The sequence below is a fragment of the Myotis yumanensis genome, unplaced genomic scaffold, assembly GCF_028538775.1.
Source record: "Myotis yumanensis isolate MYYU_CA2020_CCGP unplaced genomic scaffold, mMyoYum1.0.hap1 SCAF_18, whole genome shotgun sequence".
NCBI classification, from domain to species: Eukaryota; Metazoa; Chordata; class Mammalia; order Chiroptera; family Vespertilionidae; genus Myotis; species Myotis yumanensis.
Genome location: NW_027223769.1, coordinates 22,774,889 through 22,794,047, shown reverse-complemented (window position 1 = coordinate 22,794,047; position 19,159 = coordinate 22,774,889). Strand labels below are relative to the sequence as shown.

The window sequence follows — 19,159 nt, the reverse complement described above, 5'->3', positions numbered from 1 at the left end:
AACTCTCTCTCTCCCTTCCTCTCTGTAAAAAATCAATTTTAAAAAATGTTAAAAAAAAAAAAAAAAAAAGAACATAAAGAGCCCTAGCTGGTTCGGCTCAGTGGCTAGAGCGTCAGCCTGCGGATGAAGGGTCCTGGGATCGATTTCGATCAAGGACACATACCTTGGTTGCAGGCTTGATCCCTGGCCCTGGTCAGGGCACATGGGGGAGGCAACCAATCAATGTGTCTCTCTCACCCTGATGTTTCTCTCTGTCTCTCCCCCTCCCTTCCACTCCCTCTAAAAATCAATGGGAAAATATCCTCCAGTGAGGATTAACAACAACAAAACACACACAAAAAGGAGCACAGCATGGCCTGGGTGACCCCAATGCAGGAGCAGAAAAAGCCAAAAGAATACCTTCCTGGTGTCATTTCTCCTAATGGAACAAGGGGACAGTCATGGAGGGGTAACTCTGCAAGAACCTTACCAAAGCATCTCAAAGGTTAAGTAAAAAACTACTCTGGGTGTTCACGATAGCCAAGAGGTGGAAGCAACCCACGTGTCCATCGACTGATCAGTGGACAAATGTGATATATACCTACAGTGGGATATTATCAGGCCTTAAAAAGGAAGGAGAGTCTGTCACATGCTGCAACATGGACCAACCTTGAGGACATTACGCTAAGTGAAATAAGTCAGTCACAAAAGGTAGAAGACAGGCCAGGTATTGCGATATGACAGGTCTGACGGACCAGTGAAAGGGATTCTTAGGGAGCAAGGGTGTGTACGGCTGACGTCACCGGCATTGCCTGCAGGTTAGCACTTCAAGGTGATTGAAGCTCTCTTTTTTTTTAATTGAATTTATGGGGGTGACATTGGTTCACAAAATAATATAGGTTTCAAGTGTACAACTCAACAAAACTTCATCTGCACACTGCATTGTACAGTCCACCTTTCAATGTAAAATGTCACAAAGCCACTGCCATTTGGGAGCAGAGCGGCCTGGGGAGGGCAAAAAGTGGACCATCTCCGGGACTCTACAGACTATACCCACTAGTTAGTCACCTCTGTTATGGTAAAGAGAACTTCGCTTTACAAAGGGAGAGGGGAAGTGACATTTATTAAGAACTTACACAATAATGTGGTGAAGGCCTTGGGGGGGATGGGCACGGATCCAGGGTGGAGGAGGTCAATGGGGTGGATGGGGGAAGAGGACATCGGTAATACTTTCAACAATAAACTTTAAAAAAAAAAAAAAGGACTTACAAAGTGCTCTGGCCAGTGTGGCTCAGTTGGTTGGAGCATCAGCCTGTACATGAAGAGGTGGTGGATTTGAATCCCAGTCAGGGCACATACCCAGGTTGAGGGTTCAATCCCCAGTCAGGACATACCCAGGTTGAGGGTTCGATCCCCAGTCAGGGCATGTGTGGGAGGCAACCCATCAATGTTTCTCTCTCCTCTTCCTCCTCCTCCTCCTCCTCCTCCTCCTTTCTCACACACACACACTATTCCTCGAAGAAAGTAATTGAAAAATATATATTTTAAAAAAGAACTTACAAGGCATCAGGCCTGGGCCGAGTGCTCTTTACCCCATGAAGAGTATCTCTACCAGGTGGCTCTCAGCCACCCTCACAGATGGGGAACTGAAGCCTCCCAAAGAGCAAGTAAAGAGCTGAGCAGATGTGTCTTGTAGCACTGCCTGCAGTAGCAGCTGTGTGTCTGTGCCCATCAAAATTCCCCGCCATCACTTGCCACTTCAGTAAACTTCAGCCTGACTTCCAAATGCCACAAAACCTCCCTAGCTGCTGAAGACCATTTTGCAAACCACTGTGACAGGACTGAGTGCAGAGAAGTAAGGCCCCTGGGGACAACCCATGACTGACAGTGAACAGCACCCCCACTTCCTTAGCCCTCGGGGTGGGATGCCTCTGAGGAGGGAGTTTTACACTAGCACCTAGCAGCCCCAGTAAGACTGAGCCTCACGGGTTCACAGTGGTACACAGGTGGATAATGCGCCCTCTCTTTGTGGTCTTCCCCATCCTGTCTCTTCTCCATCCTGTACTGCACTTCTTTCAACTCTTAAATAATGTATCTGCCAAGTATCCCTGTCTCAGGGTTGCCTTCTAGGGGGCACCAAACTAAGATGCCTGATCTCTAAAATGAAGCTACCAAATCATGCCACAACCACGTGGTTATGCCTCTTCATTGTTCTTACTTTATATCCCAAATGTAGATGTAGGTGTCCACAGAGCTGGTCACGAGGAGATCCGGTTCAAACACTGCCCAGTCCAAGTCGCTGGGAACACAGAATAACAAAGAGAAAAAATTCAGAATCTGGTTCCAAAGCAGTGGCAGATTTAGTCTCTGGTGGTTTTGAAAGTCACTGTTAATGGGCCTCTTAACACGGTTTAAGCTGGGAATCTCCAACGTTCTTTGGGAATGAACAAGACTTAACTGAGCTCGGAAAGAAACATTCAGGTCCTTCCCTGTCATCTCCAGCTATCTTACACGTGCTCTGGAACAGAAATGGAGTATTTCTTTTTTTCCTTTTTTTTTTTAAATATGTTTTATTGATTTTTTACAGAGAGGGAGGGAGAGAGATAGTCAGAAACATCGATGAGAGAGAAACATCAATCAGCTGCCTCCTGCACATCTCCTACTGGGGATGTGCCTGCAACCCAGGTACATGCCCTTGACCAGAATCGAACCCAGGACCCTTCAGTCCGCAGGCCGACGCTCTATCCACTGAGCCAAACCAGTTTCGGCAGAAATGGAGTATTTCAACTTAAAACACACATGCACGCACGCACACATGCAGGCACAGACTCTACAGATAAAACAAGGAAAATTTTTGACTTTTCATTTTTGAATCAGACTCCACTACAGGGACAGTGAGTAAACCCAACGTCCCTTAGCAGTGGCAAGCTGCCATGTTACCAGCAGGCCTCTGGTCCCCTACTCGTGCCCTCACGTCTAGAAAGGCGGTTACTACGTGAACAGTTAGCAGAGGCAGGGGTCTAGCCTTTCCTATCACTTCCAAGTCCATTTCACCACCCCTGCCCTCCCTGCTGCTACTTCCCAGAACAAGCTTTCTCCAACCAGAAACAGGGACCCAGGGAAGTGTGGCTCAGGGGACACTCCAGAGGCCACTGGAAGGCCATCAGTGGAAGGGAACTGCGTGTCTGGACGATGGACTGCGAGGCAGGAGCTCTATGCGGTGACTCACAGCTGCTGGAGAAAGGGCACAGGCTGCTCCCGGATGTCTCTATTCCTGGCCACCGCCGACCATGACCTGAGGGATTATGGCATAACTTCTCCCTCCTGTGTTAAAGTCAGCTCTAATCCTTACTCTGTACCTGTCTAACTATTTTCTGGGATCAGGATTAATACCACATGAATGCTGGTTCCTAAATACCAGTCTTTTCCACTGTGAAAGTCATCACCTCAGTACAAACTAATGATCTAACAGCCACCCAGGGCCAACGCAACACAGAGAATCAAGCTGTGGGAGGAGGTGAGTGTTTTCATCTCACTCCCTAGGGAGCTGCAGAGGGCTGGTGCCTACCTGATTACACGAGTATGGCCCTGTAAGGTTGTGCCAACTTCTCCACAGCCGTCTTTCCACTTATAGAGGTCGACCCGTTGGTTACTCTGAAAAGAAAAAGGAAAAGAAGGCATCAGAATATATGCTCTCACCCCAATCTGCTTAAGGCCAAGAAAGGGAAGCCATGTCAAAACCAACTTGCATGGCAAAGATCCTACAGACTGAGCATGTGAGTTAAGGGTACTGGAGATGGCCCCAGACCACTAGAGGAACCTCCTCACTATTCTGAAGGTCACACACCCATTTCTCTCCACTGCTGGCACACCAGATATTTTTAGCTCACTCTCGCATTATCAAGTGCCTAGAGTCAACCTACCATGCTTTAAAAACACAGATGCACAAGAAAAAGAACAGAAACACCATCAAAAGGGTGTCGGAGAAGGCAAAATTACACAAGACTCCTTAAAACAGGCCTATATCAAATTTATTTATTTATTATTATTATACTAGAGGCCCGATGCATGAAATTCATGCAAGGGGCTTGGCCTTCACAGCCCCTCGCAGCCGCGGCCGGCCCTCACAGCCTGGGTTGACCTTCGCAGCCCCAGCTTCGTCCAGAAGGTCATCGGATGGTCGTTCTGCTGTTTGGTCTAATTAGCATATTAGCTCTTTATTACATAGGATTTTTTAATCCTTACCCGAGGATATTTTTTCCACTGTTTTTTTTTTGACAGAAAGTGGAAAGGAGAGGGAAAGACAGAGAAAAACATCGATGTGAGAGAAACACATCGATTGGTTGCCTCCTGTAGGAGCCCTGACCAGGGCCTGGGCCGGGGAGGGACTTGCAACCAAGGTACATACTCTTGGCCAGAATCAAACCCGGGACCCTTTTGGTCCGCAGGCCAACGCTCTATCCACTGAGCCAAAGCGGCTAGGACTCAAATTTCTTAAAGACTTAACACAGAACAACACAGAAAAATGGGCCAATAGAAACAATAGTTACAATAGGAAAAAAGAAGAAGAAAAAAGCTTTGATCAAACTATATTTCACTTAAAAACACAACAAACCGGCAAAGGCTCGTAAACTATCATGAGTTTATGAAACACACTGATAGTGAATAAAGGTTACTAATAGGCTGTTTAATAATATATAGATGACTGATTTTCATTTTAGTTCAGAGTCATACAGATGGATAACATTTCAAGATTTTTATACTGAAATGCCTGATTCCAATTCTAAATCAGTAAGATTCCTGTGAAAAGATTAGGATTCAAAATAGCTTCCAATGGGACTAAGAGTGAAAAGAAATTCCCTTCATCTTACAATATTCCCTGACATTTCCAAAGTGTCTGCTCAATGAACTAGGAACATTAACAGACGAGTCCTCTGGTCTTTCTCATCACACTATACACTGGGTGTCATCACCCATGTCTCATATAGATGAGGCAACTGAGGCTTAATCAACTGATGCTCAAAAAAAAAAAAAAATCAATAAATTGAACTTCATTAAAACTTTTATGTATCAAAGGACATTATCAAGAAAATGAAAAGGCCCTGGCCAGGTAGCTCAGTTGGTTGGAGCGTTGTCCCAATGTGCCAGGATTGCAGGTTCGATCCCCAGTTGAAGCACATATGGGAGTCAACCAATAAATGCATAAATAAGTGGAACAACAATCAATGTCTCTCTCTCACTATCTCTCTCTAGAATCAATCAAGAAAATTTTTTTTCAAAAGAAAGTGAAAAGAATCTGCGGAAGTACAGTAAATATTTGCAAATCATATATCTGATGAGGGTCTAGAGCAGCCGTGGGCAAACTACGGCCCGCGGGCCGGATCCAGCCCGTTTGAAATGAATAAAACTAAAAAAAAAAAAAAAAAAGACCGTACTCTTTTATGTAATGATGTTTACTTTGAATTTATACTAGTTCACACAAACACTCCATCCATGCTTTGGTTCCGGCCCTCCGGTCCAGTTTAAGAACCCATTGTGGCCCTCGAGTCAAAAAGTTTGCCCACCCCTGGTCTAGAGTCAAAAGTATATAAAGAATTTATTACAGCCCTGGCCAGTGTGGCTTAATTGAGTATCATCCCATGCACCAAAAGGTCACCAGTTCGATTCCTGGTCAGCGCACATGCCTGGGTTGCGGGCTTGATCCCGGTAGGGGGCGTGCAGGAGGCAGCCAATCAATGTTTCCTTTTCTCTCTCCCTCTCCCTTCCTCTCTCTCTCAAAATCAAGAAAAATATTTTTAAAAAAGAACTATTACAATTCAAAAGCAAAAAGACAAACAACCCAATGCAAAAATGGGCAAAAAACTTGAATAAACATTTCTCCAAAAAAAGATATACAAATGGACAACAGGCCCATGAAAAGATGCTCAACATCATTAGTCATTAGGGAAATGCAAATCAAACCCACAGTGAGGTACCACTTTACCTAGTACACTAACTAGAATGGCTATAATTTTTTTTTTAACTTAAATACAACAGGAAGTAACTACTTTTGGTGACAATGTGGATAAAATGGAACCATTATGCACTGCTGGTGGGACTGTAGAACAGTTCAGCCACTGTAGAAAACAGTTTCATAGTCCCTCAAAAAGTTAAACAGACTTACCACATGACCCTGCCATTCCACTCCTAGATATATACTAAAAAGAAGTGAGCCCAAGTGGTATGGCTCAGTGGTTGAGCATCAACCTATGAACCAGGAGGTCACGGTTCAATTCCTGGTCAGGGCACATGTCCAGGTTGCAGGCTCAATCCCCGGTAGGGGTTGTAAAAGAGGCAGCTGATCAATGATTCTCTCTCAGCATTGATGTTTCTATCTCTCTCCCTCTCCCTTCTTCTCTCTGAAATCAATTTTTAAAAAAGAAAAGAAAAAAAGGAAGAACTCCTTCCTTTGAGTAAAGGGCATAAGGCATCTTCTGATCCCTCTGAAAGCACTGAAGGTCAACCACAGCTGAGCTCACTAGTTCCCCCTCAAAACGGGTTTCAGCGTCACTGGCTAGTGACATTGCTGCTAATGAAAACAGGTTCTGATCACACAAAGAAATGGAGGCCATCTACCTGTTTCCCTTGCAAATCTGGATTCAATCCTTAGAAATACAAAGTCTGACACCTATCGTACCAATAAAACCTTTCATATACATAACCTCTATCTTCCTTTTAGAACCACCCACACCTCTTTTCCGCCTAAGAAATGAGGGTTACAGTCTCTTCCCTACATAAGACATACCCCTTTCAGCCCCAGACCACACATGACATACAGTCCTTAAATAAACTCACCGAAGCTGCGAAGTAGTGTGCAAAGCTGTCATGAGGATTCCACTGCACAGTGCCAATGTCCCACTTGCTCTGGCGAGAGATCTTTCGGTGACCTTCGAAAGGGGCATCTAGATTAACGATGTATAGGAACCGGCGGCTAGGAGAACAACATATCATGATGACACTATAACAGCCTTAGCATTAAGATAGAAAAGCACATTTAGAATTACATATGATTTGCGAGCAGTGCCCAAAAAAAACCAGGTATTTTGACCATTTATCTACTCTGAAAGGCATGCAAGTGCAGGAGTAACTAAGGTGGCTGTTAGACAAGCAGGAGCATCCCTGTGAGTCTTCCTCTAGAGATCGTCTTCCCCACCACATCCATGAAAGTCTGACCTCTTCCTACCACACTCAGCTCCAACCCTGCCCCTCTCCCAGCCTTTCCCAATGCCCCAGCACGGACAGTCACTGCTTCTACATTACTCCCAATATGTGGTTTGCATTTTGACTGCAGCCTTTATCTCTGTTGCAGAACTACTACTGTTAAGGCTCTCATCCTGAACCAATTAAGTGTTTGGAGTATGGACCGAGTCTCGAATATCTTGATATGCCCAGAATCACTAAGGCACAGTGTTTACCACGCTTTAACAAATGCGTGTTAAATTCAACACATCACTTATCACTTAGCCAAATATCCTGTAGAAAAATCTCAATTTCCCTTACAAGTCGTCTACCTGAAAGGGAAACTAAGTGAAATCTAACTGGAGGGAAAATAACAACAAAAAATAATGAAAATAACGTATTAAGTGTCAATAATGTTCAAGGTATCAATCAATATAAATGAAATGAGAACAGGGATGTCCTGTGTTCACTTATTTTTCCTTTTTTTGGTGTGTAAATTAACATTTCAGCAGCCATCAGCTATCAATTCATTGTTAGCACTCCAAGCCCCTGGATATCAATGAATATAGGTGGGCTCAAAAATGAAGAAAAAGATTAATAGTCCCTATTCAGAAAAGATAGGAAATGGAAAGTTAAAATGGCATGGAAAACTAGCAGAAACCCTAAGAGGGATAGTTAAGGGAAAAGAAGGAATGCATAGGTAGGACACAAATTCACAGAACTTCTGAAACTTCTAAAAAGTTGCTGCAGAACAAAGATCTAGAACCTCTGGCCAGCTGGCATCTTACCATTAGAACAAAAAACAGGAAAAGGCTAAGAACTAAACATATGAGGTGCCTGTCAACAGGGGAGTTCAGAGACATTCCAAAGCAAATACAGGACAGAAGATAAACATACGCATTTATCTTCATTCCCCTTTAAAGACCCATTAAAATAAGAATCTATATATAATAATAAAAGCATAATATGCTAATTAGACCGGAACTCTTTCCGGACCACCTTCCCTACGAAGCCAGGGCTGCAAGGGAAGCCCTGGTCCTGGATGCCAAAGGGAAACCAGTGCTGGCAGCGGGGGAAGGAAGGCCTACTCTTGCACGGATTTTGTACATCAGGCCTCTAGTATATCTATAAGAAAGGGAGCTCTTACCTGGGAAAAGTTTAACTCTAACTTTGGAGGAAAAAGAAAGGTCAAGTTTAGCTCATGGAAGACAATTGGGCTAGCTGGTTTGGCTCAGTGGATAGAGCATTGGCCTGCAAACTGAAGGGTCCCGGGTTCAATTCTGGTCAAGGGCACTAGCCCGGGTTGCGGGCTCAATCCCCAGTGTGAGGGGTGCAGGAGATCAATGATTCTCTTCTCATTGATGTTTCTATCTCTCTTTCCCTGTCCCTTCTTCTCTGAAATCAATAAAAATTTAAAAAAAAATTTTTTTTGCACCAGAAGACACTGTAGAAATAAGGTAGTTCAATTTATTCATGATGAAATCCAATTCCTTCACAAGAAAACCAAGTCCAGGGAGGCAACTGAAATGCCATAATCAATGGCACTGCCAAACGAGAACCAGGATCCCCTCAATCCTAGTAACTACCTGTTAAACTATACCAGCTGGCATCCTTCTGAAGAGTCCGTGCAGTAAACAGAGAACCGCAATTCCAAGACCAGTTACTAAAATTTCAAAGGAATTTTATTGCTTACCTGTTAGAGCAGAGACAAAAATAACTGCAAATAATCCCTACCAGTCCCCCTGAGGTCAATAGCAAAGCAGAACTAAACCCTATGATCGTAACCCTTAAATATAAGAGTATTTTCTAATTTCCCAGAAACCTCTTAATTTTCTATCTGTTCCCAGAAGTCATGGCAGACAAACAGCAAGCTCACTCACCCAGAAAGCACTGCATGCTGCCCGAGACAGTCCACAGACATTGCCGTTGCCTGTGAGAGAGAAAACAGACTTAGTTCTGCTAGCAAAGCCAGCTCAGATTGGAGAAGACAGGCAGGTAGTCACTCACCGTGGGTTCTTCCTCTTCCCATGGCTAAGGCATTCCCCAGGTTTTATCCCTTTCTAGTTTTTATCCAAATCTCACATTCACCTTCCACAATAGGGCAGTTGTTGTTTGTTCCTTCAACACCGGGACTACTCACAACCAATACTGGCATATTCTAAATTGAGGAAACAGAAGTCCTAGAACCCTTGGAGAATCTGACTAACTTGGAGCAAAGAGAGCTACTCAGAGCCCCTTCCAAGCAAAACCTGACCTGGAACATCATCATCATCATCATCATCATCATCATCACCACACACACACACACACACACACACACACAACCCATGCCTTTGCAAAGGGCACAGACCCTCCCTGAAGCTGAATGGCAATGGTAATAGTCAAACACCAGTCCTACTGAATCCACAGTCATACTGTTGTTGTGATACCCAGTTTCCACTTAACCTGTGGTTTCTAGTACCATTTTCACTACTTTCTCCTTCCCAGGTCTCCCAATTCCTAGGAAGCATCATCTTTTCAGGATCCAATGTCTAATTCCCAAGAGACCACACCCAATCATATGGCTGCATTCAGGCCTGGTCAGTGTGGCTCAGTTGGTTGAGTGTCGTCCCACACACCAAGAGGTCACCTGTCTGATTCCTAGCCAGGGCACATGCCAGAGTCTTGAGTTCATCCCTAGTAGGGGGCATACAGGAAGCAGATGAATGATGTTTCTCTCATTGATGTTTCTCTCTCTCTCTCCCTCTCCCTTCCTCTCTCTCAATAAAAACATTTTTAAAAATGGCTGCATTCAGGCTAAAGCATGAGGCTGTTTTTAATCATGGCAGCTACAGCCCTAAATTCTCTTATTTGGACAAGTTCAACTCCTCCTGCATTTTCAGGGCATTATCTGAATCAGTTTGTGCCACTGTTTAGTTATTTAATGCTCTAAGTTACTTCTAGAAACCATCAAGAGAGAGTCCACATGCTGCTGCTACACTCACAAATCACCAGAAATTCTCTTCCTCACTCTCACTGGTCTCATTAATGGGTTTCTCCCACTCGAACACCCTCATGAAATATGTCATAGGTAATATTGGGGACAAGAAGCCAGAGTGCTCTTGCTGGAGGCTAAAAGTGTTTATTATGCATCCTTCATTCCACTAGAGTCATGAGCAGAAAAAAGCCCTACTGGAAAGACAGCAGTGAAATGAGATGTCATTTCAGAACTCTACTGTGTAATTTATAGATTAAAGGTATGAAAGAAAGATGGGGCCTCCAACCCTCTCCCTCTCCCCCTCCCTCCCTTCCTCTCTCTCTAAAAGTCATCAACAACAACAAATATATTTATGTGTGTGTGTGTGTGTGTGTGTGTGTGTATATATATATATATATATATATATAAAATATGGCTTTTAAAAATTATCTTAAAGAAAAAAAAACACAGAACAAAAATCACCTTGATATTTATCATAGCTTTAATCATAATTGCCAAAAACTGGAAAACACAAATTATGATCTATCTATACATTGGAATACTACTGGGCAATGAAAAGGAAGAGACTAAATAATATGTTCAAAACATGAGTAAATCTCAAAAGCACTAGATCAGAGGTCCTCAAACTTTTTAAACAGGGGGCCAGCTCACTGTCCCTCAGACATTCCACACATGCGCACTGCGGGCCCGGGACGAGTCGGCTGCTAAGCAGGACAGGCAGCGGCGGCAAAAACACCCGGTGGGCCGCATGTGGCCCGCGGGCCATAGTTTGAGGACCCCTGCCTAGATTAAGTAAAAGAAGCCATACTCAAAAGGTAACACACTGGCCCTGGCCAGTTTGGCTCAGTGGATAGAGTGTGACCCCAAGACTGAAGGGTTCCGGGTTCGATTCCGGTCAAGGGCATGTACCTCGGTTGCAGGCTCCATCCCAGACTCTGATTGGGGTGCATGGAGGAGGCAACCAATCGATGTTTCGCTCTCTCTCTCTGTCTTTCCTCCTCCCTCCACTCTCTCTAAAAATCAATGGAAAAATATCCTCGGATGAGGATTAAAAAAAGGTAACACACTGTATGTTCCATTTGTTACAGATATCACATCAGCAAGCCACCAGAGGATGGGAGTGAGGAAAGGAGGCTGGCTACAAAGGGGCATGAGGGAGTTTTTTAGAGTAATAAAAATGTTCTATATTTTAATTAGAGTAGCTACAGGACTTCATACATTTGTTAAAACTCATCAAATTGTACACATGGGAGGTACATTTTATTGTACATTAATTATACCTCAACAAACCTGGATTTTTAGAAGTCACTCTAGCTATTTGGAGGATGTATTAGATGAGGGGGAAAACGCTGGGGTGCAAGGAGAGAAGTCCTAGAGCAGCCGTGGGCAAACTACGGCCCGCGGGCCGGATCTGGCCTGTTTGAAATGAATAAAACTAAAAAAAAAAAAAAAAAAAAGACCGTACCCTTTTATGTAATGATGTTTACTTTGAATTTATATTAGTTCACACCAACACTCCATCCATGCTTTTGTTCCGGCCCTCCGGTCCAGTTTAAGAACCCATTGTGGCCCTCGAGTCAAAAAGTTTGCCCACCCCTGTCCTAGAGTATGTCCAATGACTTTGGACATCCTGAGTTTGAGCTATCTCACAGATGCCGAAGTAGAGCCATTCAGCAGAGAGTTGAGATCTCTGAGTCCAAAGTTCCTATCATCATACAATAATCATATCCTGTAGTGTTTTTTTAATTTATTTTTACTATTGAGTTAGAGACCTGTTAACATTCCGCCACCTTACCTCTCTTTGAGAGTGGAAACTATCCAATCTCCACTACACTTTCCAATACCATAGCCAATAGTCACAAGTGGTTATTTAAATGGCAATTAATGAAAATGTAATTAAAAATACAGTATCTCACTTACACTAGCCTCATTGCAGGTGTTCAATGGCTACATTTCCATCATCACTGGATGGTGTTGCCCTAGAAGATTATATCTAAATTTTCTTATAGTGCTAACATTCATTGATTCCAGGGACCACTTCAGAGTAGCTGCCAAGTAGCACAGGTTCTTCACTATTCACTGGTGACAGTAACATCTCAAGGCACTGTTTTACAAAGTGGATGATGCCTGCATAAGCTGTTAAAGAGCTTCACCCTTCCGGCTGGGGTTTTTCACTGAAAAACCTAACAGCTTTAATTTTTTTAATGATTTTTTAAAGAGGAGGGGTTTTAAAAAGTTTATTGTTTGGGCTTTCTTTTCCGAAAGACAATATTAAGAGTTTCAACTTTTTGTTTTTACATTAATGAAATAGTTCATGAAATGGGTCCTAATTAGCACCAGATTCAACCACAAAACCATGCTAAGTCATGCTAAGATGTACCGTTCCAACTGAATAGAAAAATTAGAAAGAACAGAAACTCCCACAAGGTAGTTAAATTACCCAATTTACTTTGTCTTCTTACTTTGACAATGGCTGTTTCGGATTAATTATTTGATACTACTTCATAGCATCCTAATATATGTGTCAGCACTCTCTCCCTATAGGTCTCTTCAATTACATTTCTATAGAGAAGTAGGGGTGAGACTGCCTGGGTTTCTCTGAGAAGTAAAGGGTTTACAGATTAGCAGCTTCCAAATTAGCAGGTTCAGAGGTACCATACATTATTTTGCTCTTAGTCCCCAGTGAAAGCAATTAACAGTATGGATAACAGGAATATGGTTTTTTCCGAGTCTGGCACCTCCCCTGGGAGAGCAGATACCATGCTGACAGTGCTAAGTGGTTCAGGATCCTTTCATCAGGATGCGGCTACTCAAATTCTCCATGGGAACGATGCATCAGAGAGCACCAAAGAGCAAATTGGTGGGTGGCTCCTTCAGAAATTGTCTTTATGGAAGAATGGGATGGGGTCTTAGAAAGAAGAAACCATATCACCCCTTGTTGTAATCCATTTTCCCTTCAGAATAAATCACCTGAGTATCAACACAGTGCCAGGCACAGTGTGCACCTGGCCACAAGAGCTCAATAAATCCTTGCTGAATAAATGAGTGACTTGAAAGCCCGGCACACAAAAGGTATTACAGAAATCTATATATATAAAACCCTAATATGCAAATAGACTGAATGGCGGAACAACCAAACAACTGGTCACTATGATTGCACTGACCACCAGGGGGCACGCGTGGAACATGGCAGGTCTCGGCCGCGGGAGGATGGTGGAGCAGGTGAGCAGAGATGCCAGACCAAGGCGGGGTGCCAGTCGCTGTCATCCGGGTGAGCCTCTGGTGGTTACTGAAAATTCTTTTCTCCCGTGTGCTGCAGTCCCACCCAGCACTCGCATCTGCTGCCTGCGCCGGCTCTGCTCACACCCACTGCTGGCACCAGCCCCAATCACTCCGCACCATCAGCGTGTGGGAGCAGTGATGGCGGGAGCAGGGCTGCCAGCAGTCAGGGGACTGGGGGCCATTGCAGGAAGGGGCCAGGCAGGAGCGTGAAGAATGGGCCGAGACCTGTCCCTGTGCTCACCGCAGCCTTATGGCCCACAGTTCCTTTCAAGGTGCACGAATTTGTGCACTGGGCCCCTCGTATGTGAATATCACCCAGACACAGTCCTAGGTGCTAGGGAAGGGGTGGGTGGGTATGATATTTATTGAGGAACAACTGTATGATAGGCTCATACAGTATGCAGGGTAGTGTAATGAGGCCAACAAGAGTTCCAGGCCAGATACCTGAGTTCAAATCCCAATGTGGCCACATAATGTTAGGCCTTAGTTAAGTCACAGGATCAGTCAAACCAGGATCAGCTTCCCCATTTGGAAAAAGGGGATAACATCTATGTATCATGTGTGGTTCTTTCATGAATTAATGACAGCACAGCCTGGCATATGGAAGACGGGAAATAGAAAAATGGTAAAAATCCCTAGTAAGGGCTAACGTTCTTTGAAGCTTACCTTGTGCCTGTCACTGTGCCACACATTCTAACTGTATGACCTCCAAATTCTCATGCCAACCCTATTAGGCAGATACGATTCACACTTTCTCACAGGTGAGAATAGTGCACAGAGGGTGATGACAGGCTAGGGACTGAGCTGGGTTCAACCCAGGCAATACGTGCAACGCACACTCCTATTCACTCACTACACGGGATTTTCCACTATTCGAGCATCAGCAACCACTTAAAAGCTTAGGCACTGAAACAGGCACTTTGCATTCCGGTTTTTTTAAAAATGAATTCCACCCCAAAATCCTGTGAGGTGGGTTAAGTTCCATTGCTGAAGCTCAGAGTTCTGCGACTTGCCCAAAGTCACTAAGCGCGGCCCCCAGCCTCAAGGAGCAAACACCTAGCTCACCATCCTGGCCTTGGGGAGCCACCCCTCGTCACTAGCTTGTGCGCAATCTCTGCGCTTCGGCGTCCCAAGGCAGACCACACTCCCCGTACCCCCGCGAGTAACCCCAAAACCGTGTTCGTGCCTGCCCCAACCGCCCGCTCGCACTCTCAGGTCTGACAGCTCCCCGTCACCCTCTAGCTAGCTCATCTCCGCAACACCGGCTGGAGGAGCCGCCTCGCCAACCCCGAGACGGATCCGGCAGCGTGGGGGAGGGGAACCGGGAGAGCGCATGCCCAGAAGGCTCCATTTGGCCCCCGGCTCACCTGGGAGTCGCGGAACTCCACCACCACGTTCTCGCTGCTCCATCGTGCCGCCATCTCCCACCCGGGTCGTCCCGGCCCCCAAATCCGCTTTCTTGGGCTCGGCGAGCCCCACGCAGCCCGCAAGAGAGCCCTGCCACGCCACGCCCCCCTCTGCCGAACTGCAAACCATTGGCTATTCCAAGCATTGACTCCGCCCCATCTTCCCGGTTCCTCCAATTGAGGCACTGCGCCTACCGGAACAGGCACGCCCCCTCCACTTCCGTCACTCGGCCGAAATCACACAAGCACCTCGCGACTACTGACACACGCCCCCTGCCGCAAGATCTGTTGGGAGTTGTAGTCCAAGGTCGGAAACTCTTGGGTAACCCGGGTAGAGCTCACAGAATAAGGTTTGGTCGAGGTGAGGGACATGCTGTCCTCCCTGTCTTCTCGCTGGTGCCCCGGTAAAACCTAGGATGTCTACAAATCAAAGCCCAACGTTCGTGCAAACCAGAGATTACCTCTTCCCCTGACGTCTGCCATAAAGTCGGTATTGTTTAATACAGTACAGTAGCACCTGCCAAAGTGTTCAGGGACCCCAGAGGTTTCCGAAGCCAAAACAATTTTGATAATCATACTAAGAGGTTATTTGCCTTTTTCACTTTCTTTCTCTCACGAGTGTACAGTGGAGTTTTCCAGAGGCTACGTGATATATATTGTAACAGACTAAACGGTAGAAGCAGATTTGAGAGAATCCAGTGGTTTGGGTTGTTGTTGTTTTTATTTATTTTTATTTTTTTAACATATTTTATTAATTTTTACAGAGAGGAAGAGAGAGGGATAGAGAGTTAGAAACATCGATGAGAGAGAAACATCGATTCAGCTGCCTCCTGCACACTCCCCACTGGGGATATGCCCGCAACCAAGGTTCATGCCCTTGACCGGAATCGAACCTCGGGCTCTTCAGTCTGCAGGCCGATGCTCTATCCACTGAGCCAAACCGGTTAGGGCAGGTTGTTGTTGTTTTTAAACGTTTATAAGAGTTTATTTGAACCAAACAGATGACATATGCCAGGGAGCAGATCTCAAATGCTCCTCCAGTGGTTTTTTAATTGAGTCAGACATTAAAGATATTTGCCACTTTTCCCACTGAAATGTTTTTGTTTTGGAAAATATAGTTATTTTTCACTTATAAATTGTATGATTAATGTTAATGTGCATTAATGTTTAAGTAAAATAATGAGCAAATATGTTTTAAATTCTAAGTTTCAATTTCTAATAGTTACTATCAGTAGATAGCCCATATAAAAGTTTGGTGGGCATGGGGGTGAGATCTTTAATAATTCTTAAGAATGTTGCCGAGCCGGTTTGGCTCAGTGGATAGAGCGTCGGCCTGCGGACTCAAGGGTCCCGGGTTCGATTCCGGTCAAGGGCATGTACCCTGGTTGCGGGCATGTCCCCAGTGGGGGGCGTGCAGGAGGCAGCTGATTGATGTTTCTCTCTCATCAATGTTTCTAACTCTCTATCCCTCTCCCTTCTTCTCTGTAAAAAATCAATAAAATATATATTTTTTTAAAAAAAAGAATGTAAAAGAGCCCTGGCTGGTTTGGCTCGGTGGATAGAGCGTCGGCCTGCGGACTCAAGGGTCCTTGGTTCAGTTCCGGTCAAGGGCATATGCCTTGGTTTCCGGCACATCCCCAGTGGGGAGTGTGCGGGAGGCGTCTGATCAATGTTTCTCTCTCATTAATGTTTCTAACTCTCTATCCCTCTCCCTTCTTCTCTGTAAAAAAAAAAAAAAAAAAAAAAAAATCAATAAAATGTATTTTAAAAAAAAAGAATGTAAAAGAATCTAGAGATCAAAAATTTGAGAACTGCAGTGATAAGCATGAGTGGGGATTAGGTTTTCTTCTTTTATTCTACCCTCTCAAATCCTGGCTTAACTGTCTTAGATTCAATTTTTTTTAACATATATATATATACGCACACACATACATACATATACATATACATAATTGATTTCAGAGAGGGAGAGAGAGAGAAACATCAATGATGAGAGAGAATCATTGATTGGCTACCTCCTGCTGTCCCCCACCAGGGATTGAGCCCGCAACCTAGGCATGTGCCCTTGACTGCAGTTGAACCTGGGACCCTTCAGTCCACAGGCCAACACTCTATCCACTGAGCCAAACTGTCTAGGGCTCAATTTTTTTTTTTTTTTTATAGAAAGGAGAAATGACCTATTTCATTTATTTGGTTGTTGTATGGCGTTAAGCACAGGGCCTGGAATGTAGACAATACTCAAATATGAATTATTGTTGTTAATATTATCACTATTTCTATGTGCAAGTCCTTGTGTGAATAGAGATAGATATATATTTTTAAAAAAGCTTCCCTTTCCTCCTGGACTGTTGGATATAATGGGGAAGACAGACTTATCAACAGTTAGGGTAGCCAACTCATCCCAGGAAATCTTTGGTCCAGACAAACTGGGACAATTGAACACTGTACAATAGGTATGCACTTGGCAGAATGAATTTGGTTTCATAAAAGACTTGCAAGCAATGTCACAGGAGAGGACAGACTAAATGGGGGGCCTGGCAAAGCATTCTAAAGAAGGTAACATTTAAGCTTTTCTGTATAATATTCGGATTTCAATAGAATACACGATCCAAAAAAGTACTTCAGCATGAAAAGCGTGAACAAAGACCCTGAAGTATGAAGAGCAGGACACATTCCAAAGGTGTTCCCCAATTAATACTCATGGCACTGTGCTCCTTTCTTTCCTTCAAAATACATCACAATTTGTAATTCAATATTTATGTGTTTGTTTCATATTTTTAAGCTTCGGTAGGACAGGGACAAGGTCTGTCTTGTTCAGTCCTGCATGGTGACTGCATATACAAGGCACTCCATGAATATTTACCCAGTGAGTGTATGTGCAAAGCATATAAAGTCATGCCCCCAGAGTGCTGTATAAGTCAAAAGGATGCCTTCTATGAAACCAAAAGGTAATTTTTAAAGCTACTCATAGTCTTGCCCTGGCCAGTGTTGTTCAGTTGGTTGAGCATCATCCCATGCACAGAAAGGCGGCCACTTCAATTCCCGGTTAGGGCACATACCCAGGTTGTGCATTTGATCCCAGTTGGGATTTCAAATCCTTGGTGCTCTGTGTTCTCTCAATGTTTTCTCTCTTAAATGTGAGGGAAGCAACTGACCAACCTCTCTCCCCCCCCCCCCCCCCCCCCCGCCTTCCTCACTCTCTAAATAAACAAATAAAACTATGCACAGTCTTTATTTGTAATTCTTTACACCCAGAATAGAATACAGAACCACCAATCATTCCCTTAAAATACTTTGCTTTCTTTTCCATCCATCTCTCAGTCATTCTCACAAACTGCAGCCCTTAAAGAACCCTAGGGCCCTGGCCTCCATCCCCCTGTATTGGCCTGTCTTCCTGCCTCCCAGTTTCCTCCCAGTTCTCCATCACAAAAGGCCAAAGACTGCTCTGGAGAGAAGGGCCTCAGCTCAGAGAGCCAGGAAGGGGGAAAACTGCAAACCAGGTTCAAGGGCAGGGAGAAGGAAAGCTGAAGAATACTTTCTATGGGTGCTCATGCCATCACATTGGAATATACAGTATTGTCAATGTAAGAAACATCCAAACCTGTAAAGAATTTTTATAAGATTTTATTTGAGCCAAACTGATGACAATTGCCAGGAAGCAAGATCTCAAATGCTCAGGAAAATGACAGTTTGGCAGGTGTTGTTGTTGTGTGTGTGTGTGTGTGTGTGTGTGTGTGTGTGTGTGTTAATGCATTTGAGATAAAGGGAAGGTGGGAAGGGAAGAAAGATTACATAAAGGTGGGAGAAAGCAAGGCAGGGATTGAATTACAGGATAGTTAACAAGATTAGAGTAGTATTTGCTTTCCTAGAGTGGTTAACCTTATTGCAAAGGTGTGTTATCTTGGATGCCCAAAAAACAATGGATGGGCCTTGCTTAAGGCAAAGATAAACCTTTTACTAAAAAAGTTATATGCCTTCCCAGGCCAGTGTGGTTCAGTTGGTTAAAGCGTCATCCATACATTGAAAGGTGGCAGGTTCGATTCCAGGTTGCAGGTTTGATCCCAGGTTGGGGCACCAACAGATCGATGTTTCTCTCTCTCTCTCTCTCTCTCTCTCTCTCTCCCTCCCTCCCTCTTGAGGTTTCTCTCTGAAGTCAATAAAAATTGTTTTAAAAATAAAAAGTTGCTGAAACCGGTTTGGCTCAGTGGATAGAGCGTCAGCCTGCGGACTGAAGGGTCCGGGGTTCGATTCCGGTCAAGGGCATGTGCCTGGGTTGCGGGCACATCCCCAGTGGGAG

At 44.4% G+C, this 19,159-nt stretch overlaps 1 protein-coding gene across 6 annotated transcripts in view; it reads right to left on the bottom strand.

Moving 5' to 3' along the window:
• WDR59 (WD repeat domain 59) overlaps nucleotides 1-14,987 on the bottom strand; it is a 69,164-nt gene extending 54,177 nt beyond the window's left edge. For 5 of the 6 annotated variants that reach the window (XM_070397800.1, XM_070397801.1, XM_070397799.1 and 2 more), the window contains exons 1-5: nucleotides 14,824-14,986; nucleotides 9,078-9,127; nucleotides 6,814-6,949; nucleotides 3,548-3,633; nucleotides 2,198-2,278 (exon numbers count right to left, since the gene is read on the bottom strand). In XM_070397800.1, the coding sequence (XP_070253901.1) occupies nucleotides 2,198-2,278; nucleotides 3,548-3,633; nucleotides 6,814-6,949; nucleotides 9,078-9,127; nucleotides 14,824-14,877 (407 nt within the window). In that variant the 5' untranslated portion in view covers nucleotides 14,878-14,986. Of the gene's footprint in view, nucleotides 1-2,197; nucleotides 2,279-3,547; nucleotides 3,634-6,813; nucleotides 6,950-9,077; nucleotides 9,128-14,823 lie in introns of all 6 variants that reach the window. The other variant, XM_070397803.1, reaches the window with a different exon arrangement.
• Between the last annotated feature and the right edge of the window lie 4,172 nt (nucleotides 14,988-19,159).